The sequence below is a fragment of the Gymnogyps californianus genome, chromosome 6, assembly GCF_018139145.2.
Source record: "Gymnogyps californianus isolate 813 chromosome 6, ASM1813914v2, whole genome shotgun sequence".
Taxonomy (NCBI): domain Eukaryota; kingdom Metazoa; phylum Chordata; class Aves; order Accipitriformes; family Cathartidae; genus Gymnogyps; species Gymnogyps californianus.
In genome coordinates, this window is record NC_059476.1 from 38,204,252 (window position 1) to 38,230,520 (window position 26,269).

At 55.1% G+C, this 26,269-nt stretch overlaps 1 protein-coding gene across 1 annotated transcript in view; it reads right to left on the reverse strand.

The window, feature by feature from the left end:
- Nucleotides 1-3,849: 3,849 nt before the first annotated feature.
- ADAMTS14 (ADAM metallopeptidase with thrombospondin type 1 motif 14) overlaps nucleotides 3,850-26,269 on the reverse strand; it is a 35,758-nt gene continuing 13,338 nt past the window's right edge. Inside the window, 19 exon segments of the mRNA XM_050899006.1 lie at nucleotides 3,850-4,205; nucleotides 4,904-5,014; nucleotides 5,465-5,591; nucleotides 5,939-6,146; nucleotides 6,293-6,425; nucleotides 7,759-7,924; nucleotides 8,638-8,801; nucleotides 8,958-9,041; nucleotides 9,178-9,301; nucleotides 9,517-9,650; nucleotides 10,476-10,651; nucleotides 10,871-11,019; nucleotides 12,653-12,766; nucleotides 12,891-12,976; nucleotides 12,979-13,022; nucleotides 13,758-13,901; nucleotides 14,077-14,182; nucleotides 19,226-19,382; nucleotides 21,082-21,165. Of these exon segments, the coding sequence (XP_050754963.1) occupies nucleotides 3,850-4,205; nucleotides 4,904-5,014; nucleotides 5,465-5,591; nucleotides 5,939-6,146; nucleotides 6,293-6,425; nucleotides 7,759-7,924; nucleotides 8,638-8,801; nucleotides 8,958-9,041; nucleotides 9,178-9,301; nucleotides 9,517-9,650; nucleotides 10,476-10,651; nucleotides 10,871-11,019; nucleotides 12,653-12,766; nucleotides 12,891-12,976; nucleotides 12,979-13,022; nucleotides 13,758-13,901; nucleotides 14,077-14,182; nucleotides 19,226-19,382; nucleotides 21,082-21,165 (2,667 nt within the window).

The following is a 26,269-nucleotide window of genomic DNA, read 5'->3' on the forward strand; positions in this document are numbered from 1 at the left end:
CAGCATCGTGCCCTCCGGCACCAGGCATCCAGGGGACCTTGTCACTGCAGACCTGCGGCATGATAAAACCCCTGGTGGGTTTTGTCCTAGGAGGATCTCCAGGAGATCGCCAGCCACCCCACGCCCACAGCCCTTTGCAGCAGCAGGGATGGCCGGTCCAGTGATCCCGACATTATCCTGCACCCTGGGAACAAGCACGTTGTGCCATAAAGCCGCTGCCAAGCGCAGCTAGAAACAAGCTTTGCAAGAAGCTGGGTGCCATGAAATGTTACTACAGCCATTGCAGGGTGCTTGTAATTTATACACACGTGAGTTTTGCTGGGTCTTTGTCTTATTTAAGGAGGGGGGGGAAAAAATCATCTCAAAACAGCTATGTGAAACTCTGGCTGATAAAGAGGAGTGGCTGGGTTGAAATAAAATAAAGAAGCGGTGGCTCGCTGTGTGAAATCCATTTCAACAACCACACAGAGGTCACACTCATATTTTACCGCCCTCACACATCCATCCCCCAAATAAATCAGCAGAAAGAGATTTTGATGTGGATTTTTTTTTTTTTTACATTATGTTAGAGTTCAAAAAAAAAAAAAAAAAGAGAACCCAACAAAATTAATAAATATTAAAAGTTAAAAAGCTCTGAATCTCGTATGTACAAAACTTTATACATCATCGTAACACTGGACAAGGTTACATCACAGGAATGACTTGGTGCGACCACCCGGCCCAGGAGGATGCGGGGGACCAGACGCACCCTCCCCTCCTGCAGACAGGGCCAAATCCCTGCCGGGAGCTGGGCCAGCGCCGCGCTACATCCCCACGCTGCAGCTTTCCATGCGCTGCAGCATCGGTACGGTGAGAAGCGACCCAACCTCAGCCTGCCCGAGGCGCTTCTTGCGCTCGCCTGGAATAAATACCCGGTGCTGGGTCCCAGCCCTGCAGCATCGCCGCCCCAGAGCACCCACGTGTGGTGGGGTGGGGGAAAAGGGGGGGGGGGGGAGTTTAATCGCACCCTGCTTTAAATCTCGCCCGCCTCTCTCGGCTAGAGGCAGGGGTTAGCACCTGCAGCGCAGCCCCCTTGCCCCCAAGCCCCCCCACCCCGGGGGGACCCTGGCTGCGGGGTGCAAGGGGGCTGGGCCAGTCCTGAGCCACAGCTCTCCTCCGAGGTATAGCAAGGAACCACTGCAAATATTCCTAATGCAATAAAGCACTAACGCCCAGGACAGCACTGAAGGGAGGGGTGCAGCCGAGAATTTGGGAGGAAGGAGTGAGCGTGCACGAATGCACGCACATATACTGCGCCCTGGGGACATTACAGCCCATTTTTGAAGGGGGAAGGTTTTGTTTTTATTCAATGCCTCCAAGGCTACAGGGCAGGGGGCTGAATGCTCGAAAAAAGCCTTGCTTCGGGCAGGGAAAGGCGAAGCAAGTTCAGTCCTGCCCCGAGCCAGCCCGGGGCTGTCCCAGCAGCAGGAGCTGGCTGCGGCACAGCCTGCACCGGCCCCAGCACCGGCCGGGGAGAGATGCTCCTTGAAGAGTAAACGAAGCATTATCTTTGGCACAATAAATAAATGCTGGCACTCCTGCGGAGGGCGGTGCTGGCGGATAGGCTGGCAAGGGGCACGGCGGTGGCATCAGCAGTCCGAGGGATGAATTCCACCCTGGTACACCCACAGTATCTCGTCGATCCTGTGGGTACCAATACCCGCACGCCTCGGACCTGGGCACCCCGCCGCAGCGTTTCATAGGCATCCCTCCATCTGTCCGCTCCCACGAGGTGTGCTGGTTGCTTGGCTCAGACAGACATGTGGCTTTGTTCCATCTTTCGTGAAGCCCACTTAATGCCAAAGGGCAGCACCCAGGAGGCAGGGGACCTCCAGCCTCAGGTGCTTTTAAGAGTAGTTAAGATAAATGCTCGTCCAGCCTTGACTCGGAGGCGATCCGGGGGCAGGAGGGTGCACAAGCTGCCCTCTTAACATCTCTTCAGCCCTTTTTGTACGGTGGGGTAGCTCCAGGGGAGCACTGCAGAGGGAGTCCAATGCTTAAAATATCAGGCATGCACAGGGGTCTCCATTCATTTCAATTAAAGCGTGTACCTCAACCTCTCCCCTGCTGCAATCCACGCCAGACCAGCAAAGGCTGAGGGGAGCTTGCACGCTGATGTGAGCTCCTCTGAGATGCCCTGACCTCAAGTTTCTTCCAGCCACACGAGTGCTATCGATGCAGCGCTCTGCCCCGGCACCGATGGCACTGAAAGCACCACGCTCGAACAGCAGCGTGCCCTAAAACCCGCAGGCTCCCAGTACGTGCTGACCACCCCGGGGCCACATTGCCAGCAAGCCCCGGACACCTGAAGACCTTACCAAACACTGCCCCTAGAGACGCCCTGTCCTGCTCATCGGATGGCCAGGGAAGCAGCATCGTCAGGGCCAGCGGATGCACCCACGCCATGCCCGTGCTCCAGAGACATCCCACTTTGCGGTGCCAAACTGGTCTATCTGCCAAGCCTTGCCTTCCTCGGACTCCACCTCTCTGTCCTCAAAACCTTCTCCCTACCAGCGCTCATTCCCCACGGAAGCCCACCTTCCCCTGCCACTGCACCTGGAGCTGCTGGATGCCTTCACCGGGGAGCCTGCACACCCCTAAGCACCGAAACCACGGCAGCCCCCTTGGGGACACCCCTCGGGGACACAGCAGGCTGCCTGACCCCGCTCCGGGGAGGTTTTGAGGACTGTAACTTCTCCAGGCAGACCCTGGCCCGACACCAAGCAAGCTGCAGGCAGCCCTAGGCTCCTAAAGTGCTGTGCATATGTTTAGTACTTGGCACAATATTTTTTAACGGCGTTAATCACCTCCCTTTCAGCCCCTCCCAAGCGACAAAAAGGACGCAGATTAATCTTCCTCTCTCCTTTCTTTGTACCTGCCCCTAAAATCCACTCCCAGCTTCCCAATCATCCCCATTTCCCTCCGAAAGGTGTTGATGCCCCCCAGGCACTGGGTACAAGGGTGCAGGGATCAGGCCGGTGGTCCTGGGGAGGCTGGGCATCGGTATCGGCTCAAGGCTGGCCAAGGGCAGTATTGGCTAAAAAGTCACCGCCAGGTGACAGGCATTTTTTACATGGATTTTTGGTCTTTGACCTTGTTCTTATTGCTCACGTTAGAGTCGCCTGGACCATCCCCTGCCTATCCTGCAATGCAGGACAGAAGCTGGTCTACGGTTTTCATGCTCCATCTTCCCCCCAGACATGTTTCCCAAACTCTCTACCCTGACAGGGACAGCCCAGGGCAGCAGTTTGGGCATATCCCCTGACATCTCTCCCCCCCCCACCTCACCACCTCCCTCCGGTTGCTTGCCCCCCGCCACATTCCCAGCATCCTCCCATTGCTATCCCCAACTCCAAGCACCGGGGGCTGAACCGCCGAGCCAGGATCCTCCTCTCCAGCACATCTTGTGTTGCTGCTTGGGGCAGGGGGAAGGAAAAAGCAACATTAAAGCCCCCTCCCGCCCCCAAGCTTTTTAGCACCTTGGGAGGAAGCAGCCCGTCTACCCGCAGCCAAGCCGCTGTCGGTTTTTTTTTTTTTTCTCCTTTTCACCTTTTTTCTGTGGCGCTGTCAAAAAAAAAAAAACCCATGCCACAGCTGGGAGGGCGGAGGGGGGTGGGGATCATGAGAAAAAGGTGGTTTTCCTGGGAATTTCTGGGTGAGCCGGGTCATTTCGAAACCTGGCAGTGCCAGCCGTGAAAACCATCACTGGGAAGTGGGGGGGGGGAGAAGAGGAAAAAGAGGGGGAGGAGGAGAGAGAGGGAGGGAGGCGAAAGGCTTCCCCTGCCCCACGGCGAGGTGGTCCCGAGCGGGTTACCTGGCTGCCTGGCCCCTGCCCGGCTCGCTCGGGGCTGGCAGCCCCCCGGGGAAAGCACCGCTGCCAGGCATCCCTCCGTTGGCGGCTGGTCCGGCCCGAGGTGCCGGAGTGGGGTCCCCACCGGGTCCCCGCCGGGCAGGGGCGGTGAGGCGGGGGGAGAGCGGCGGAGCGAGGCTGGGGGTGGTGGTTCCCGGGGGAGCGCTGGGGCCGGTGGCGGGGGGCGAGCCGGTGGCGGAGGAGGCTTTCTTGCCGCAGGATTCGCAGCAGAGCTTGTTGTAGCCGGGGATGGAGCAGTAGCGAGCCAGGACCTCCATCTGGCAGAAGATGGACTTGTCCCCGAGGCAAGGCTCCCCTGGAGAGGGACAGAGCAGCGTCAGACAGCACGAAAGATGAAGATGGCATTCGGCTCCCGCCCCTGCACCTTTCCGACCGTCCCAAAGGCAACGAGGTGCCCCCCCACCCTTGCAGGGTGCTGCCAGACCTACTGTTGCTCTCTGCCCCGAGGGCAGCGACTTTGGCAATGCTTGTGTGGGAAGGGGGGTGAGGGAGTTGGAAAACGAAGCCAAAGCGCTCGAGGTTTCTGCGCACGGGAGAAAAAACAGAGAGCGAGGGATGCTCCAAACCCGCATCTTAAATCAGATCGTGATGCACCTCGCCCCAGCCGTGAAGCGCTCTAAGCAACCCCTTGCTTGGAGCAAGGGGCAAAAGTCAGAAGCCATCTCCCTCCTTGGGTAAACACGGGAGGCTGAAAAAAGTTCAAGGTAAAAAGGAAAGGGCATAAAATCCGGGAGGCAAAGGGAGTGCAACACGGTGCCCAGCCAAAGGCAGTGGAAACTGCAAGATCCCAGACTCCACGAGATGGCAACCGAGCGGCAGGCTTTGCAAGCAGAGGCATCAGGGATGCAGCAGCGGAGGGTAAAACCATCCCCAAAACCACTGTTGGATGTACGTCCTCCCTCCCACCCGCCTCCGTTTCCCACAGAGAGCTGCAGAAGCCCCCAGGAGGGTTCTCCCGGGAAGCGTTGCCCTTCATCGAGCAGGGACACTTACTGGAGGAGATCTTGCTAACAGGGTTTTTGGCCCCGTCCTGGGGCACCCGCTGCCCTTTGGGCGTGCTGTGGTCACCGGCGTCGGCGCTGGCGGTGATGCCGGAGAGCTTCCCTGCGGAGAGAGCACCATGATGCCCAGGTGCCACGGGAGGTCAGGGGCACTTGAAATACCTTAGGAGGGTGTTTTGGTGGGGGATTTTTTTTGTTTTAAGGCGTCTCCTTAAAAACGAGGTCCCTCGGGGAGCACCCGGCTGGCCCAGCACTTAAGCCACCCAAAAAACCCCCAAGATGAACTCCAGGGTGCCCATCTCCATCGTACCCTCAGCTCATCGCATCCCCAAACTGCCAGAAAACCCAAAACCATCTCCAGCAAACATCAGGGCCCAGAACAGAAAAGCGCAATGCTCTGGCTGGCGTTTAACCCTTTCTCTGCCAGCAGCATCAGGGACGTTCAACCCAACCTTCTTTGCTGGCATTCCCCCTGAAGCTGGAGGCATGCATGAAGGTTGGGCCCTGCCGGCGCGTGCCCCCTCCGAGTGCCACCTCCTCCTCCTCCTCTCACCCGGGCAGAGGGCCACGTGGCAGCCCTGGACGGCCTCCGGCTTGTCGCCCTCACAGCGCCCGCCGCTCTCGCTGCCTTTGCACACCACCTGCCGCTGCTGGACGCCTTCCCCGCAGCTCGCCGAGCACTGCGCCCAGACAGACAGACAGACAGACAGACAGTCAGGGATGGGGTGGGGGGAGCTGGCACGCCCCAGCAGCCACCCCGGAGGGGTATTTGCAGACGACGACTCCTCAGGTGGATATTGCTTTCTAATAAGGGCTTTCCCTCCCCAGCAAACCCCCCCTGCTCTCCGCCGGGGTGCCCAGGGATGCTATCCCCTGTCTAATTTTGAGTTCCACCACAAACCTCGGTGAAAACATCGCCGACTCTTGCACCCTTATCTCCATCCCTAGGAGACCAGCCCGCTCTATAAGCACCTGGCCTTCACACCCAGCCTCTACACCCCTCCTCCCGACCCCACCACCAGCTCACCTCCGACCAGGCGCCCGTCCTCCACTGGGCAGGGCAGGGCAGGCGGCTGCAGGGCCGGCGCGTCTCGGGCCGCTGCCCGGGGCAGTACTTGGTGTGCAGGGTGCGGTTGGTGCCGTCCTGCAGGCGCTGCACGCACTGCACCGCCCGCGCCTGCACCCCCAGCTTGCCGCAGGACCTGCTGCAGGCACCCCACTCCTCGGCCACCCAGCTGCCAGGGTGAGGAAAGAGGGACACGGCGAAGGCGTTGTTAGAGGCGATGCCCGCGCCGGGAAGCGGCCGGGCTGCTCCGAAGACAGCCCCAGATACCCGCACAGAAGGGATGAGAGCACCGCGGGCCGGCCGGGGAGGACTTACGCCGGCTGGGAGCACTCCTGGAGGTTACAGCGCCGCCGGATCGGCTTCGGCTTCTTGCCATTGTCGCAGAAGTTTCTGTGCACCATCCGGTTGTCGCTTTTCCGCCGGCAGCCGTACTTGGTGTACTGGATGCCTGGAGGGGCAGAGCACGGGCGGTGAGGCAATGGGTGCGGGGGTCCCACCGGCTCCCCGCCCGGTCCCTCTCCTGCATCCCTGCCGGGACGTGTGCTCTCGGATGTCACCGCTCAGGTGGGACCCAAGCGGTGCTTCACCCAGCCTTGCAGAGGATGCTCGTGTGGGTGCTGGACCCCCCAGCCTCCTGGGGTCATGCAGGCTGCCGTGGGGTGCACACACAGAGCGGGGCAAAGCAGACTCAGCCTTCCCCCCCCTCCCTCCCCCAAGCTGCTCTCCCAAAAACCCAGGTCAAAACATCCAGTTTCTTGGTGGAGACACAGCCACCACAGCCCCACGAGCGTTTAGCAAGCTAAAAAATTTGGCTTTATTTCTCCGGATTGGGGGGGAAAAAAGCAGCACATCGCAAGCCCAGCCAAAGCACTGCTATAGTTTGCCAAATAAGCTGCGCTTGCTTAGGAGCAGACCAGACCGGGGCTAAGCCAAGCTTAACCATGAGCTGCCTGCCGCAGCAAGGTCCGGGCAGCCAGCGAGAGCTCGCTTTCCAGCTCTGCAAGTCCCAAAATCTTCCAGCCGCGAGCTGGCTGGCGCAAGGTGGAAGTGCGAGGTCTTCTCCATCATTTGAGGGCCAGGCAGGTTGGAAGTGACCTCTGGAGGTCTCTGGTCCACCCCCTGCTCAGAGCGGGGCCAGTTTCGAAGTCAGATCCCACTGGTCGTATGGAGGCAAAGCTTTCATCAGCAAACCCCCCCAACGCCAGCATGCGGGCACACATGCTTCCTCCCAGAGGGAAAAATCCAGCAGTAACTCTGCCAGGAGCTCACGTGTGCTACCGCCCTCCACCACAGCACCTACTGGTGTGTCCGCACCTACTTCCATGCAAGCTTTAGGAGCAGTCATCTGCAAGATCACTACTCCTTGGCTCAAATCTGGTTAAAAACAGCCAAGGAGTTCAAAAATCATAGCAGGTACATGGATAGACAGACAAAGGTATGCACACACGATCACGTAAGCCTGTTTTCATAAGGAATCTGGCTAAAATGCTGACCTAAACTGCTCTGCAGTAATGGTTTTTAACACACACAGATTCCCCTGTGGTAGATGCCCCCAATTACAGCGGTGCAAAGAACAGGGGTATGGGTGCGGAGAAGAAAGCCAGGCCTCCAAGCAGTACCAGGTCTAGGTCTAAAGCCTTGCGATGTGTGATCTTGGGGAGAAACACTTTAAAACAGCACCTGCGTGTTTCCAAGCCAGAGGTGCCCCAAAGGGCTCCCGCACTGCCTAACGTACCCAAGCACCCTCCCAAGCACGTAGGCTGCTACGAAGGGAAAGCTACCTCCTCCACACGCCTTGGAGCACTGCGACCAGCTCTTGAGGGCCCACTCGTAGGAATCCATCTCCTCAAGCAGGACGTTGTTGTTTCCGATCATGGGCAGCAGGTCTTCGTGGATGATGTACCGGTACATCAGGCTGCTCCTCACCTCCTCCTCCTGAGGGATGACCTGCAGGCAGAGAGAGGACAATCGGGGAGGGGGAAGGAGAGGAAGGAGTGATGCCATGGGAGAGGGAAGGGAAGAGGAGGCCATCAAAGAAAAAAGAAGTGAACAATGACCACATGGTACGGTACGCACAAGAGTAGGAGAAATAAACCCCGTTACTACCTCCAACGTGATTAGGTGGGCTCTGAACACAGAGTCTACCCTTCGGGAACGTACCTCCCTCTCCAGTTGTGGAGAAAAACACTGCCCAAACATCCCAACTGCAGCCTTCGGTTGCGTGCCCCTGGCCTCTCCTCCGACCTGCAGGACCACAGTCTACGCCCAAAGCCAGCGCCGGCCACGAGGATGGATGGGAGCGCAGACCTACCCTTCCCTGGGTGCCCAGGGAACCCAATCCCTAACTCTTCCAAATACCAGTATAACTAAAATGAGACGTGGAGTCACAAGCAATTGCTGCACAGAGCAAAATACAGTAGGACTCAAAGGCAAGCACCCAAGCAATGCGTCCTTATGCCATTCTTGCACACAGCTCATCGCCCCTTGCTTCTGGCGATGGTTCCAGCTCTTTCCCTGGTTTTAATGACGTGCCCTACATCCTTTCTCCACCAAAGTCCTTCCATCACCTCCTACATCCCATCTCAGACCACCTTCCCTCTCTGTACCGCTGGGTGATGGTCGTCCCCAACACCCCCAGAGGACGTGTCAGCCAGGCTTACCAAAACGCTGATGGCCTCATGCAGAGGACCGCTGGTTTTCAGGCTCTCCTTGCCGTGTTCAACAGTGTATTCCCACTCCAAGCCCATCTCAATGAACACTTGGCTTTTGGCTTCTTTGTCCTTGGCGTTAAGGATGAAGTGACCGGTGGCTTGATTCTTAACAGCTAGAGGAGAAAGGAGGTATTTCAACGTCTTTTCCTCTGGTCACTGCCTTTGAAGGACTGGAATGACCCAAATGAGCCCCTTTGGGTGGGAATTGTCAGAATAGGGCCAAGAAAGAGGTAGCGGGCGAAGGGAGAGGTGAACTACAGCGTACACACCGATGCTGTGGGATGCCGGCTCCATCTCTTCTATCTGAAGGTGCCTCGCCCCAGCTGGAATCTCAAACATCTTCAAAACACCGGCTGAAAGGGAGGGAGGAAGGATGGAGGGAAGAGAAAGAGCAGGTTTGCTCCAACCGGACACGCACCCACTCGCACCCACATGTGAATCCAGCTGACCCTGACCGACTCCGCTCCCAAACCCATCCGGCCCGCTCACCCGGCTGCTTGGGGGTCTTGGCCAGCGTGCCCTTCACCGTCCGGCAGTGTGAGTTGTCCCCCCCGCAGACCCCGCACTTGTCATCCTGCTTCAGGGAGCCGACCTCCTTGTCACAGCCGACGTGCTGTCACCCGTGGGGAAGAGAAGACAAGCAGGGGGTTACATCCCTGCAGCCCATCCCATCGCTCTGCCATCCCCATAGCTCTTTGCTGCACACAAGGTTGGTCCCCGGGCTAAAACGTGCGTTCCCCAAGGGGCAGCGGGTCAAGGGGATGCACGAGCTCTCTCCTGGACAGGCAAAGGACAGGGAGAGTCGGGCAGCAGCCGTCAGCTCCTCACCACGCACTCGCCTCGGACGCAAATGCTGTAGGGGTCTCGGTAGCTGCACCGGGTACCGTCGTGAACAACCTGATTCATGAACACCACGTCCCCCGTTCCCTCGGACCGGCAGATCAGCTCACACTTCTGAGCATCTGCGGCAAAATAAAAAGTAAAGGGGAAAAAGGGGGGGGGAAAAATGGGTTTGAGGAAATACATTAGGGTGATTGACGACAGAAACCCCTCTCAGCTTGTACCCCTGAGCACAGCCAGATTTCCAAAGCCCAGGCTATTCATGTGCCTTATTTTGCCGCGTCCGTTTGCTGCTCAAGAGCCTGCGCTTTTGCCCAGCGCACTCGGGAAATTAAGAGAAGGCAACTGGACGGGACACGCTACGTGACACTGCAATGCAAGACGCTTGGCTGCGTGCATGAGGAATACCAAGCCAGGCAGGCGGACCTGGCTCCCAGCCCAGCCCAGAGCGGCATGCTCCCCACTGCGGCTTCGGGAGCAAGCAGGCAGCGCCGGCACCCCACCGTCTCCAAGGAAAACAAGTCCTCCGCGTGCCAAAGCACACAGAAAGCGGAGATAAAACTTTTAAAGTAGCGCAAATGGATTTATCTCTGGCTACGATTACAGGGGGCTCTCCTCTTACTAGCGCAGGAGGAGGAGGGAGACGTTTCAACGCGGGCTGATCTTCTCAGCCCACCTCTGCCGTGCTTTGAGACAGCAGGAAGCAGAGCAACGTCTGGGTTTCTCTACGTGACGCCCGAGGGCAAGCACAAGAGATTGATTTTAAAGACCTGGCTGCTTGATGCTGGCTTATTGCACTCTCGTTTCTAGCTCAGGAGCTTTCCACAACCCAACATCTGTGCAGCTGGCACAGTCTCCATCCCACGGTGATGGCCACCAGCGCGGCCTCCTCTGGGAGGGAAGGCAGTTGGGTGACTGCTCCTTTGCTAGGCCCTGCCGCCGCTCACCGTCGTGATGCTCGTAGGGAAGCCAGGCGTGCTTGCTGTTCTGGTGGCTGTAGTAGGAGTTGCGCTTGGAGCACTGCTGGGCACGGAAATCCTGGTAGGGCCCCGGGCACTCCTCAGCGTTGCACACTTGGTACTCATAGGTGGCTCCTGGGCAGTGGCGCCCACCATACGCCGGGCTGGAAAATAAAGCGGGTGGGTTAAAAGAGCATCGGGGGGGGGGATGCTGTTCAAACACGACGCAGCTCAGCGCCCACATGCACGGCACAGCTCACGCAGGAGCAGGTGTCCCCATCCCTGCCGACCGAGCGCACCAGGGGAAGAGCAAGGAACCGCCGGCTCTCGGCCACTTCCAGTTTTACCCCCGCTAAAAGGAGGGAGGCGGAGGCCAAACGTACGGCGGGTTGTCACAGCTCCGGCTGCGAGAGCGCACGCCTCCCCCGCAGGTCCTGGAGCACGAGCCGAACTTGGACCAGGAGCTCCAGCTGCCGTCCTGGCTGTAAGGCTGCTCCGACGTCTTCCAGATGCAGTGACCCTTGAAGCACCACTGGAAGAGAGGAGAAAGAGGGGTGAGCTCCACGCCTGCCTCTCCCAAAGCGCTCGGCACCAGTAAAGAGAGCTCTCCTGCACCCACGGCACTACAAAAATGGCTCGTGGTTTGCAAAGCAGGGGAGGAAGGTGCTCTTCATCATGCCCTCAGGCACGTCCCTCCCATAGGAAGCAGGACCAGGAGTGGTCCCCGGGCATGTGAGAGCAGGGCTGTCCTCCAGGCTGGTGTGAGGACAAGCAAGCCGCACCATTTCGCGACCGACTAAGGAGCACAAGCAGCCCGCGGCTTTGCTCTGAGAGCCCAGCACAGCTCCACGGCCAGGACTCACAGCAGAAAATGCAGCAGAGGAGCAGGGATAAGCAGGGCAGGCTCCCAACACATCTGTGCTCGAATCTGGTATAGAAGAGCCTGCACAGTGGTGGTTTACATCAGCTGGGAAGCTGGGTTATATCGTCATGTTTTTCTCTAGGGTTTACTTGTTCGCAAGTGTTTTGGTTTTTCAAATCATAGCTGGAAAAGTGGGCAACAGAGGAGGTGTGATTTGCTCCAGACATAATACACAAGCCACGCGGCTGCAGACAGAGAGATGAGGATGTGGAAGGAGAAACCCGTGCAAAAGGCTGCTGAAGGCACAAGCCTGGGGCATGCAAAGATCCCTCTGCAAAACAAATCCCTTTGGTTTTCTTTCCATAACGCCGTATTTTTGAGTTCCTGGACTGCTTTTCTCTCTCCAGCCAAACTGCCTGTCACTACCCATGCAGATCCTCGGGCAGGCACTGAATTACCCCTGGGTCCGGGACCGGATCAGCCCTGGGGATGTCTCTCCGCTGGCACAGCGGGGATGAACCCAAACTTTTGCAGGGAGCACAGCAGCAAGCTGCTGGGCATTTTGGCAATCGAAATCCAGAGCTCCCCATTTCTTCCCACGCATGTATACAACGCCTGGCACGAAGCTGCGGTGTCACCCATGGGCACCCAGACCCAGGGTTTAACTCCAGCCCTGGGGAAAAGCCAACGGTGCCTTCGGTGGCCACCGTGACAGTCGCAGGGAAGGTCCCCGAAGGGGCAAAACGCTGGCCAGCCCGTGGACCTCCCAGTCCAGATGTTGCAGCCCCCTGGACCAGGTGCCAGCACGACGTGTAACACATCTGTACGCATTTCAAAAAGCCTCATTTTGGAAGTTTTTGGCAAACCGTCATTCAAGCACTCGAGGAGGCTGCATTTTCAGTGAGATTGCTGGGATTTATACAGAAACTCACCGAAAGCTGTTGGATACTTTACGCCCAGCCACTCTCCAGCAAAGAACCACCCAAAATCTGCATGGGCCAGCAGCTTTTCCAACGTATCCATGCTTCCATACTGTGCTCACAGGCATGCTAAGAGAGCCTAAAGTAAAAGCCTGATGACATCATGAGGTGCAATGATGTCATCGCTCTTTTGCCAAGTGACAAAACGAGTCCTGCTCCTCTGCAGAAGCAGGCAGATCAGAAGAAAAACAAAGTCCTCCTCTGAGCACAAACTGGGGAAAATAAGGAGTAACGCTAGCTAAAAATTGGGCACCCACCGACTGCTGCCCTCAGGGGTGTCCCTGTCCCCTCCCAAGGAGGGGGCAGGCAGGACCGGCCCCTACCTTGCCCGGAGAGCACTCGGTCCCATCCAAGGGCGGCCCCTTCTTGGTCTTGCAGAAGTAGGGGTTGTCCGGGTGGCTGCACCACAGCTGCTTGCAGGGGTCGAAGGTGCGGAACTGGGGAGCACAGAGGAGCTGGGCTGGGACGGCAGCGGGGAGTCCCGGCACCCCTCCTCACCCCCGCAGCGCCTGGCTGAGGGGGTCCCGGGAGGGGCGATGCGGCCGTGCAACCCCTACTCACCGCCGTGCACGTTTTGTAGCCCACCCCGAAGTCGAAGCGGCACTGCTCGTCCATGGAGTAGTTAATGCCCGGCAGCTCGGGTAAGTGGGCCACTGGTGCTCAAAGGGGTCATCCAGGAGGCAGTCGTAGGAGCTGCAGAGACGCGGGGCAGAGGCAAAGCAGAGTCAGACAGGGAGGATTTCCCTCCTTCACCCCTTCCCTCACCTCCAGCCCTCCCTCCAAATTCAGGTATTGAGAAACCTGAGTTGTCTTGGCGCTGACGCTAACTACCCACCGCTGGAAAACATGTTTCCAGCAAAGACCAACTGTGCAGAGTCCCCCAGAGACAAGCATCCCTCCGCTGCCTGCAGCTCCCGAGGGCACAGAGCACCTTGGCACTAGTGGGTACCACCACTGCCACCTGCTTTCCCGCTAACTCTTCTTGGCCCCGACACACAGAAAGCTCCTGGCCTGTTTCTACACCTTTTTATTACGCAGCACAAAACATTTTATAGCCTAAAGGGGAAACCAGACAGGCTGCCCAAAGCAAACGGCAAAAATATTTGAGATCTGGATCTGGGCTCCAGCAGCACAGAGCTTCTGCAAACTATTCCTCTGTTGCCATCTCCAGCTTTTATCAGGCTCCTATTTGCCTCCAGCCTCCGCAGCCCAAAACCAATTCAGACTCGTGCAAGAAACCAAAGCTGTTAGTAAAAGAAAAAGGGCAAATAACCTCCCAAGGACCCATTTTTGCTATTCTGGCCAAAACAAGCAATCCCAATGGGGACCTGCCCACTGCTTGCTTCACGCGGGAGCTGCTGGGTACAAAATGCAGGCAGTCACGCTGTCTGAAGGGAAAGCATCCCCTCCTGGTTAAAGCTGACGTACTGAATGTAGCGGTTGAGCTCCTGCTTGCTGCAGCGGGACCAGTGGTAGCGGTGGAAGGCGGCCTGGACCAGCGGCGCCATGATGCTCCCCATGCTGGTCTCATCGGCGCAGCGGTTGCCCTGGCCGTCGTGCTCCATCCCTAACCTGGTGGGGAAAGCCGGCGTAAAGTCGGGTTCCCGGGGGGATTTACACCAGCCCACGGCGTGCCGCGGCGGTACACACGCCTGCACCAGCAGAAAGACCCTTTTGCAAAGGAAGGGGCACCACCACGCTTGTCGCCCCGCCGAAGGGGACAGCCAGCTCTGCCCCCACGACTTACACGTGGCCAGTCTCGTGGGCGACGACGAACGCCGAGGAGAAGCCGTCCTCGTGGTTGAGGGTGCAGCTGCGGAGCGGGTGGCACATCCCCGTCACCGGTGCGTAGCCTGGGGCAAGAGAGAAGGGAAGGAGAGAGGAAGAGGGGAGAGAGAAAATCTTTGAGAGAGGGGGAGGAAATGAAAAATGTAAAAAAAAAACCAAACCAAAAAAAAAAACCCACAAAAAACCCACAGCCTGGCTTCACTGCAACAGGAGAAGAATGAAGAGGAAGGCACTGAAGAAGAGGAGCTGCCCAAGTCACTTGCATGGCAGGCCAAGGACTTGCTCACCAGTATGACCATCCTGGCTGCCAGTGCCAAAAGCAGGCTGAGGTTACGCTGAGGCTCGCCAGCATCTCTCTGCCCTTGTGCCAACGCACCTGGGTGGGCGAGAGGGCAGCAAAGGGACCCATGGGTGCTTTATCGGTGTCGGTGACCACCGCCTCCCAGCCCAGAAACGGCATCCCCCGCATTCTTCTTTATTTTTAAAAAAAAAAAAAGAAAGAAGAGAGAGAACAAAAGGCGTGAGGTGTCCCCCGGAGCCCTGCCAAAAACACAGCCTCGCTCACCGCAGCCGGCGGGGGACCCCTGCCATGCACCCGCACGTGCACCCATAACCGGCCCCAGGCACAGGGGCACCCCCCCCCGCCAGACAGAGCCAGGGAGCACCATGCACCTCCCCAGCCCCCAGCCCTCGATCAAGTGCAGTGCAGGGGGGCAGCTGCGGGCAGGGAAGCCTTCCCCCCGCCCATTCGCCAATGCGTCACCTCCATTTTGGTTTATTTCCCGGGTTTTTTTCCTCACGTTATTTCTGCCCAATTCAATTAATTCCTTGGCACCCTTTAGAATTTGCTTTCCAGATTTTTTTTTAGATTTTTTTTTTTTAATTTTTTTTTTTAAAAAGACTGACCCTTTTTGGCATCAAGGGGAAGGAAGTTAGTGAAGGAAGGACTTACAGGTCCGAGAGGCAAAAGCAGGGCAGGACCATGCTGGATAACTCTGCCCCGGGGACAGGGATGCTCGAAGAGGAAAGCTCAGTGAGCCAAGAGGGAGGCTGAGCTGCAGCAGGAGAGGGGTGCCGAGGAGCTGAGGGTGGACGCACACCCCTACGCCTGCCCTCCCGCGCAAACCCTGGCCAAAACACGGGATCCACGGAGCCCACGTGCCACCAGCCTCGTGGGCCACTTGCTCCACCCCAAGCCAGCGACTCGTGACTAATTGCCCTGGAAGAGGGTGGAGAGGAAAGGATGCGATTGCCCTCAGCTTAATTCCCAAGCTGAAGGGGCGGGTAGGGTCCCGGCACCCACGCAGCTGGCCAAGGACAAGAGATTAAAGCAAAAAATAAAAGGTTTCCTACAGCTCTGCCCTAAAGTCAACAGTAGCTGACTTTGTGGGCGCACTGAGCAGATGGGATGCCTGATGGGACAAGGGACGGGTTGCTGCTGTACCGCCGGACACCCAGAAGTTACCGTCACTCCAGGCATAAGGCAAAACCAAGGGGGTTTGGGGCGAGCGTTTCCCTCAATATTTCTATTTATCAGCTGAGCGGAGATTTTCCAGGGTGTCCACCTGCGCTGGAACTTCTAAAGGAAACTTCTGTCGTCATAATAATTTTAATTTTTCAGAACAAGCCCAGACACAAACCTTTGAAGGGCTCTCACTCACACGGTATTTTGTGGGAAGCAATGGATGCATTTTTGCCCGCGCTCCAAGCGAAGAAGTCAGGTGAACCCACGTTGCCGAGCAAAAAGCCCAAGATTAAATAAATACCCGATGCGCATTACATGCAGAGCAAGTTCGCTTCTGCCTGCAAAACACCATGTAACCTCAGGGAAACCCCCGCAACGGCAAGGATCTTCTCAAAGCAGCCTGCTTCAATAAATACACTTGGGTTTTATTTAATGGGGGAAGCGTTTGTTTTTCATCTTCCCCACATTCAAGTGGGCAACGAGACTTACTCCAATGAACAAATAAACTAAAACACCTTAAGAAAGAGAGCGGAGAAATGATGTGCTCAATGGGCACTGCAGTCAGAAGGAAAGCGAAAAGTAACAGGCCAAACTAAGAGCTTGAGAGAGAGAATCAGATAATTTGGTTTAACCATACAGTAATGAGTTAGATCCTGGATAAATCATTTTAAAAGAATTTTTTTTTCCCCATGAAACATTTCACAAGAAAGAGTAAAGACATGGAAAGTTTTCTGTACAAGGGGAGAGCAAATCTATTTTGTCTAGGATGAAAATGGGACAAATTCCCAACCACAGAGGCTCTGGATGTCTGGACGGGACATGGGACAAAGGAATATGAAAAGGTGGATGCTCAGGAAGGCAGGCACTGGTCTCTCATAATTAAGACCCCAGTGAGAACTGGAAGAAGTAAAAAGGGTTCTCCACAGCAGAATGATAGTCAGAAGTAACTACCTGGAAAATACTTAATTGGTAAAAACTAGATTAGCCTGCAAACGCTTACCAGACGTACACATAAGAGAAGTAGCATATCTTCACCATACCAGCAAGACACCAGCAAGTCTCTTGCTTCCTCCAAATCCACTTTGTTCTTCTTTATGGACATTTCCTATCTGCTTTCAGCCTCTCTGACCTTCTACATGGCCCACCAGCCTGCTCAAAGGCCAACCATAGGTGATTACAGGACAACAAATTAAATCTAAGCAAAAGCATCCTTCGGCCTGGGCCAGAAAGCCCTCCGTGCCCGCCCGCTGCAGAGAGACATGGCACTCTCTTCTTGTTCAGACAGGGCTTCAGCAGCAGCAATTAATAATTTACAATCCATCTGTCCACCGCCGAGAGGCATTTCTCTTTGAAGGGCAGGGGTTTATTTGCAACCCTCATGCGAGGGCAGCGCAGCTCAGCCGTCCCTCCTGGCCCTTCCCCTTCATGCCTTCCAGCTTCCCTCGATTCCCACGGCAACAATTGCATCAGCTTTCCAAAATTTCTCCGCGTTGGCCGTGACTGCTCCCATCCCCACCAAGAGATGCCGCGAGCAGGGCTGTTGCCAGCACCGAGAAGTTTTTGTAAACCTCCATAGGGCTCAGCTTGGACCTGCAGCAGAGAAGAGCTACACCACAAGACCGCAACGCTTTGCAAGGACTTGCATCCAGCCTAACCAGTGCCGCGCCAGACCAGACACCGGTCTGGTTTACTGGCCAAGGGGAGGTGACACAACATGTCTGGTGGGGATGTGGCGATGGAGCACGGTTGGCTTGCCGGCATGGAAATCGCCTGGGCTAAGAGGACCGTGTGGGTTAACGAGTCAGATTCAGCCCCGTCTCCGTTGCTAACTGGGCACACAACTGTAAGGAGTGATGAGGCATCAAGCTAAGCACGGGCTTGACATTTAGGCTCCATTCCCAGGTCCCTGTGACTTGGAGGACTTCATCCTCAAAGGGTTCCCTTCTCCTGGCTTGTTGCTTTGGGCTGTAGGGTCTTTGGGGCAGGACCACCTCTGCCTTCAGCTCAGCTTCAGGGCATGTATGAGCAGGACAGATGCTTCCCAACCGGCACATACACCCTACAGCAGTGGCTAAAGAAGCCAGCAGGTATTTGCCATCACCTCAGCAAGCCGCTTAGATACCATCGGTGAACATATGCCACGAGCAAGTACTGGAGGTGCCACAATCTGCTCCTTCATTGCGTGTAGCCCTGAGCTGAAAAGGGGTGACAGGGATCTAAAAGGACTTTGTTTTGAGGAAAAGAGGCAAGAGTAAGCAAAGTGTTACTATTCCAGCAGCCCAAGGAGAGGGCAGTTCCGGTGGGCGAGGAGCGCCCGCACCTTGTGCCATGCAACACAGCCAGGCAAGGACACGGCAGCCACAGGGACTTCTGCAGAAAGCAAACGTCCATCCCGGAGATTTGTGAAAAGCAGGGAGCCAGATCCGCAGGGAAAAGGGGAAGGAGCTGGAACGAGCACCCCTAGAGCAGGGCTACTCCATCGATCTCACGACTCCTTCCCAGCAAGGGGGAGTCCAGTGAGCCTCCCCCTTCTGCTGACATGCCAAAAAAGGTCCTCTCACCAATGCCTTTGGACACAGTCACTTTGCCAGGAAGGGTCTAGAAAAACGAAACAAAACTTGGTACTTCACCCACGCTGCCACGCGGCTCCAGACAAGGAGCCCGAGGCAGGTCAACGGCTCGGCAGGGAGGCCGTTGGCACAACCCAAGCTTTGCTCTTTGATGGCCAACAGCACGTTCAAGAGGGCTTCCAGATGGATATCTCCTGCGGTTCATCCCCTGCTGCGGGCAGACCCTTTTCAGGGAGGTAATCAAGGTGAGGACAGGACTCCTCCTCCACCTCTCCTTCCTCCCATGCGCACCAGAAGGACTCGTGCTACAAATCAGTGTGACGTTACCAGCATGTTCGTGGCATCAAATGGAGCCTCCTGATGGGAAATTCAGACCTTGCCACCAGGGTGGGAAGGAGGAGATGGCAATTTGGAGGCAGCGGGCTCAGGAGAACTGGGAAAAGTCACCTCTCGTGATGATACCAAAGCATCCGCTTTTCTAACGAACGGAGCCATGAAACACCAGAAGCTTTTCCTGCAAATGCTTTAAATTTTTTGGCTAGGTCTGTAACTTCTCAGACCAGGTCAGCACAGCCTCTGCACCAAGAGGGCGAGAGGACTATTGCCATTGCCCCTGCAGACTGCAGTAAGACCTCCTCTTTCGCCCAGGGTTTGCTCAATGCTCCCACGTCCAAGTCCTGAGAGGACCAAGAAACCGACCCATGTAAAACCAGGTTTTAAAGGTCCTCCAGAGGACAGAAAGGATTGACTGGCCCCGTGAAGCTCCCTGTGGTATTCCATCTTTTTTATGTTATTTTTAAACTTTTTAAGGCACTTTGGGACAAGGGGAGGATTGGTGCATGAAACCAAAGTAAAGGCAGAATGAATAAAGACGATTTTTTTATCCGTTCAGGTTGATGCTCTGGATTAATTCTGTCTTTCTTCTACTTCACATAAAAAAAAAAATACCAATTTTTATAACCTTTTTCTGGACCTTGCTGGCCAAGAAACAGACTGTGTTTGCAAGAAATCCTCTCCCCTCGCTGGCTTTCCCCCAGCAAACTGCACATACCTGATCGAGATAAATACAGTACCTTGCATACCTGCGGGACCAAAATCTTGCCTGGTGAGGAATACAGCGTGGTCGTGGTACTCGGCGTGCTCCGGGTCGGAGCGCTGCTGCGAGTGAGCCCAGCGGCAGACCTGCTCCAAGCTCCGAGATGGGTTCCCTCGCTCTATCAGGCTGACTGACTGGGTAAGGAATTAAAAAAAAAAAGAAAAAAGAAATAAAAAGATGGGTAAGTTAGTGGGGGAGAAGGAACCTGCCAAGAGTTTGGGGTTGGAAAGACTTCTAAGCAGTGCTTCTCCATCATTAGAAGCAACAACATCCCACTTTGCATCCACAAAGCTTCTTGCACCTTTTTTTATTTAAAAACAGCAAAGAAATCATTCCCAAATATGGATGTGGTCTGGTACAGGAGGGTATATGACCCTCTTTGGTCACACGAGTGCTCGGGGCAGCAGTATATAAAAGAGGAGAGCAGCTGGGAAGCAAAGAGGATTCGGATTCCCAGCTCCTGCAGGGGCTCCTCGTCGAGACGTCGCGAGATGCTGATGCTCAGCAATGAGCAGAGCAATGCTACCCTGTAAAACGTGACCCACAGAGACCGAGACCCCAATAGGAAAGAGGCGGAGGTGTCCAGGACTGTCTTATAGCAGCCACCTTGTCCTTCATCTTTTTTTTTTTTGTTCAAGATTAGCATTTTGCAAAATTATGCTCTAGAAAATAAATGGTGCTCTAGAAAATAAATGGTGCTCTCAGGCAGGTACCTGCTGAGCCGCAGCGGTGGGAAAAAAGGTAAGAAATACCACCCTTCCCCTGGCCCTTAAGTGGAAGCCACGGAGGTTTTATCCTACAAAGTACAAGGTGGGAGACAAGAAGCCGCAGGAGGACTCACTCAGGAAGCATCTGACCTAAACAGTGGTGAGCTGAGATCTCGCCTGGATTCAAACATCTGCTCATCCCTCAGTCTCTAGGAGGCATTGGGTTTCTGCCGGCCAAGCAGATTTGTGTAACAAGCAGGGCTTTTTTCCAAGACCTAATGGGGCTTATTTGTGGACCACAGGCACAGACATCACTGTGTTGAGTCATTAATACCCTTGCTAGAACGCTTCATGTAGGGTAGGGGCTTGCCGCCAAAAGTATAGCAAATCACATTGTTTTAAAGAAAATATTTTGGCTGCCGTGCTCAAACGAGCCTTAAAAAAAATAAATGCAACCTGAGAAACCACATGAAACCTTCCCGTGCTTTTTCTGTCCGTGCCCAAGCCACCCGAGAGCTGCGGGACAGCCAGCGAAGCCTTCCAGGGCTGCTCAGTCAAGGCTGGGACGTAGCAGATCCAGGTCTTGGCTTCTCCTCACTAATATCCAGCTTCTGCCAATTTAGGAAGCCACATTTGTCCCATCACCTACAGCCACCCTAGAGCTTCTGAGAAAGCCTCTCGTGGTTTCTCCCACGCCCCAGAGCAAGCAGATAAAGGCTGATCGCAGCCACCCGCCGTCTCCCCAGGGACCTCTCCTTGCCCTGGGGCTGGACGGCTGTGGGGCTCTCCAGACCTTCAGGCTCCAGAAACCAGCTGGATGAGGGTTCAAATTCATCCCTGCTCAGCACAGTTGTCACTTGGGCTTCGACGGCTGACGTGAACAGCCACATTTTTCCAAGCCGGGGCTTACCTAAGTGCTAAATATTATGGCGATGAGGCACTAAGCCATGGTGTCGCTGCACGCTTGCTGGCCTTGGGAGAAGCAGCAGCTGCCTGCTGCTCCTGTATTGCATTTCAGCGACCCTCCTTCCCTCACGGAGCAGGGCTCGAGCCAGGAAAGCAGCCGAAAAGCAGGGGCCAGCCTGATCAGCATCTCCTCCTCGCCACGTCCGAGTGCTGTATTTACCTGGCGGTATCCCACCATGATCATCCTGACCAGCACGATGTTGATGTGAACGCCCAGGGACTCGTCGTGATAAATTTCATCCACCTGAAGAAGGGAGGGAAATAAAACAGAGAAGAAGTGACGACCATCCCGGCTCTCAAGCCCCTCCTCTCCTCCACGCTCCCACGTTCAGCATCCTACCCCTCTTTCCAAGACCGCACAAGACCAGGCGCAAAGATCTCATCTCCCTCCTCCCACCCCCACCTTTTTTTTGGTTGTTTTTTTCTTATTTTCCCCTGCGTAAAAACCATAAAGTCAAAAAGCCAAGCTGGAATAAGCCAAATTTCCCCAGGATGGGTGGCTCAGATGGTCAATGACATCACCCGCCCCATCAAGAGAGCGGAGGAGGGCTGCGTTTCCCACGGGGGCTGCCTCCACCGCCGAGCATCTCGCAATGAGCCATTGCCCCCTTCGGAGTATGAATTCCTCAGATGGAAGGAAACACTTCGGACTCCAGCATCCTTGCGTTTGGTGGAAAGAAAAAATGGCTTTTTTCAGGAGAGGCGAGCGATCGTATCAAAGCAAGGGCATTACTCAGTCATACCGGTGAGTCAAAATTGACCTACCGCTTCAGAAACCCCAGGAGAAGACAATACAATCACAAGAACAGGGAGGGCTTGTGAGTCAATAAGATATCTATCAACGTCAGCTATTAAAAACGACTTTGCAAAGGAAATAACGAGCTATAACCTTTTCCTTCTGCGTTTCTAGGATGAATAAACAAATTCTACTCCTAAGTGCTACCAAGAGAAGAAGACAACCAGATGAGAAAGGTCCCTGCGAGCTGAGCGCGGTGACAGCCGGCCACCGAGAGAGGCACCGAGCGGGCAGCCATAAACCCATGCCAGCGCAGGAGATCCTGCACCAGCTTTCACCCACCCGCAAAGCACGTGTGAAAAATGCAGCCCAGGAAAAAAAACCAAACCAAACAAAACTGGTTTTTAGAGAACGGGACTTTCTTATTCCCCAAAAGTCTCCGAAAGGAACGCTGCCACAAACGGGGGTTCACTGCAGAAGTCGCGGAGGTCAAATTAAAACCATTTTTAATATTGACTAGAATTAATGTTTTAAATTAAAATATACTTTTTCAACTTTGTCCAAGACAGAAATCATTTGCCTCAGCTCTGTCACAGCTTTCCAGACTAGATGAATATTATAAAGCCAGATTTATGGAGCTTTTCTGTTTTTTTCCCTGTTCCTTTGGGTTTTTTAAGCTTACACTTGAACTCGAGGGTTGGGTAACAACTACCCCTTACTGCTGCCCAAATCCAAGTCAGCCATTTCCCAGACTGCACGAGCGCTTTACGAGCCCCCCCCCGATTTATAGGCTGTGTATCTGTTTGAAATACCCACTCGGGCCATTTTTAAACCCAAAGACCCAGCGTTAACGTTTCCCCATGACAACTAATAATCCCGTGGGGTGGCTCCGAGCTTTACAGAGAGGTAATGCAGGTCCCTGAGCCTGCCACATCTTGAATGCAGTAAAACTGGTTTAAAAAAAAAGAAAAAAAAAAAAATCAATAAATAAATCGCCAGTCCATCCCATTACTGCATCCCTTTGGATGCACAGGCTGTAAGCCCCGCGGGGCGATTTCTGCATCAGCGTGGAAAGATAACGCTGCACAACCCATCCTCAGCTCACCCCTGTTTACCGTGGTTGGGATGCTCCTTCACGCTGCACCGGTACCTTTGAAAGGCATTTTGTAAGAATAACGAGAACATGATGGATTTCTTCCGAGGCTAACTCATTTTTCTGGGGATGTGCGCAGCCGGGAGGAAGGTCGTGCAGCGCTGCAGCTGGGCTCCCGCTCGCAAACATTACTCATACCTACAGTCCCACCAAAGCACGAAGCATCCATCCCAGCAAGGAGCTGCAACACCCCGGGGGGTCACGCTCAGCCCCGGGTTTTGGGATGTAGGAGGCTTTGGCATCCTGGAGAAAATATTAGCAGATCTGAGAAGTCCCGCATCAGGAGTTTGACCTTTTACAATAATATTCCAGCCTTAATGCGTGTCATATGAGAGGTAATACAAAAGGGCAAGAAACGGAGGGAGAGAGGGAGAAATGAAAAATATGCTATGGCCCTGAAGAGCCGGAGAGCTGGACCTGGGGGACAGTGCAGGGGAACAAGGGCGAAAACACAGCCATTTCCTTCACTTTCCCAAATCTTTATGCATTTTCCTTCACCACCAGCACTTGTCGGGAGCTGGAGCACCATTAAGCCTCCGCTTCAGTCAGCACCTCAGCATCATCCACCGGCACTCTGCTGCTTGCTCCCCGTTCCCGAGGACCCCTCGATCCATTGACAGGAACCATGTTCCTGCCTTAGGGACCTCTCTGCCAGCCGGAGCTCCCGGCCAAGCCGCTGCCTGACCTTGCCGTGACTTGGAGCATCCAAGGGAGCCGCGCAGACCTCTCCCTTCCCGGCTGCGCAGCATATTTTGGCAGGATGCTCAGCAGACCCCACGGGCACTGGGAAAGGATGCTCCGTGACAGCCAGCCGCATGGCAGCCCCAGCCAGCGAGTGAAGAGGAGGGTCGCTTCCAGGGGAGGAAGGAGCACAAGCAGAGGAACTGTCGGGGCAAGAGCTTTGCTCTGTGCCGGCTGACCTACCACGCAGCCGTCCTCTCCGCAATGTCTCTTCCCACCAGCAGTGCCTGCAAACGGTCGCCAGGTCTGAGCGGAGCTCCCTGCCCCAAACCGTGCAGCCCCAGGCAACATTAGCTACCCTGGGAGAAAAAAAAAAATTTGGGAACAGCAATACTTTTCACAGGCATTGACAAATAAACTCATCAACACCCTCCCAGCACTGCGCATCCTTCCTCAGCCTTGCTAGAGGAGCGACTACAGACAGCAGCAGGACCACGAGCAGCTTAGAAACAGCTCATTAAGGGACTAAGACGCAAGAAGCTGTATTACTCCAAGATGGGATTTAATCCCCTAAATCTTCCTTTTAAAGCACTGCTAAATCCCACTCTCCCCCAGCCAGCAGGGACTAGGTACCCCTCCAGCCTCTGAACCAAAGGGTTAAACCTAAACCCCAGCCCCTGTTTTGTCTAGGGGAGGGCAGCATTTAGGCGGGGATCTGCACCTAACAGATACCAGCTCAGCAGCAACCTTTATGGTTAATTCAGAAAGCAGATGTGGAACCAGACTGCCCAAGGCTATGGGCTTCCCTTAATAGCCAGATATAAATAATTGATCGAGAAAGACAAAAAAAACCCAAAAAAATCAAAAGGGCTCAGCGTTTGCTGCCATGGCGGCTGCGACCCTGCAGTCCCCGTGTTTCGGAGCGGGGGGAGCATCAGCAGGGCCAGCATCCCACCCGGGAAGGGGGGGGATGCCATGGGAGAAGGAGAAGTGGGGATGGAGCTGGGGGCGGGGGGGGGGGGGCAAGTATCACCTCCTCGCTCCCCATCAGCCCACCCTGGAGCTGGTTCAAGCCAGCAGAGGGGATGGAAATTGGCCCGGGGAGCAGTTTGCAGGCTTAGCACGACTCCCCCTGCCCTCTGCAGATGCCATTAAGTGAGTCAATGTCTTCAGAGAAAATCCCCCCAGCAAATACCTGCTCAGCAAAGGGCTCCGGTAAAGGGACCCGCCTCCCTGAAGACAGATGGGATAAAGATCTTCTTACCCCTCTCGCCCACAGGGTTAGATGCCCAGCCTGTTTAATACTGTCACCCGGCAAGAAATGCTCTCCTACTTCATTTAAAAGCGGATTTTTTTCACCTAAAACAGACCAGCCCTTAAGGCTAGCTGTGCATTAAGGGCAAACCAGCAAGAACAACCAGCCCGCAGGACCCCCCGCAGGCAACTCCAAAGCCCTCAGCCCTGCAATGCCAAGGGGACGATGCTAATGCTTTACAAAGAATGAAAGGAACATTAAAACCCCGTGCATCCTCTCTGAAATGCTCGATGAATTCACCAAGTGCACAGGACCCCTCCCCAGACCCTCGCTGGCACTGGGAGCGAGCAAGGCTGCCTCCCTAAATCCCTGCAAGCCTCCGGCCAGCCCCGAGTCTGCAACCCCAGACGCAAGATCTCGACAGCAAACCGCACTGGCAGCGTCTAGACCTCGCCGTTCTTCAGGGAAGGAAAACAAAGAGAGAGACACGAGAAGAATTTGCCAAACCAGCAGAATAGCTGACATTTCAAAACCCCAGATCGCTTACTCAGAACAGCCAAGTCATCTTTAAGCTCCTTTCTTTTATTCCCTCGCTCAATTTTCATGCCGGTGGATTCACCCCAAGCCTGTTTTCTGGGGCCGAGGGGCTAGGAACAGAGGCAAAAGTCCTCCCGACCGCATTATCGGGCTTGCTACATGCACTTGCGCATCCCCTGCAGGGATGCACACCGCCGTGAACACCTCTGCAAGGGCTGACCCACGTTATCTACATTTTCAATGCAGAGGAAAGGGGAGGTTTGCTCTGAAGAGCAAGACTCTAGATTTTATCACAGCTCTCTGCGCAACAGGCTATGTTGTCCCAAAAACATAGCAACAAACACATGAGCCTATATAGGGGGTAGGAAAAAGTGTGTGCATGCGTAAGAGAGATGTCAGAGGTATTTTTTGTTATTATTAGTTAGCAAGGAGATGGCTCATAAACCACCAAAAAAAAAGCTATACACCAGAAGGACTATAATTTGCCCATTATTTTAGACTGGCCTCCCTCCTGAAACGGCACCAAGCTCAGCAACTCCGTGTCTCGAGCAATCCACACTCCGGCTTGGCTTTTCAGATAATCCCAGGTTAAAATTAAAGCCAGAGATTTGATTTTTTTCCCCCCCTAACCCTCTCCTCTGCGGGGTCTCAGTAGCACTCTTTGTCGCTCAGCCCTTGGGAACAATAATTCGGCTGATGTGCCGGAGGGGAGCCGGGCAAGTCCCAGCCTGGAGAGGGCTCTGACTCATGGGGTTTCCCTAGTAACCCGAAACAATGGGAAAACACCAAGTACCTTTGCATCCTTAACCAAATCATGGGCAATATCCTACAAAAACCCCAGCAAACCAGTTGACACCAGGGCCAGGCTTAACAGAGCCCGTAGCTTGGCTTATCTCCTCCGAGCGGGGCCAGCCCCAGCCTTGAGAGCATCAGGGGCGAGCGGTGCGAAGTCCAGAGGAGAAAACCGAGGAGCCCAACCGAATGAC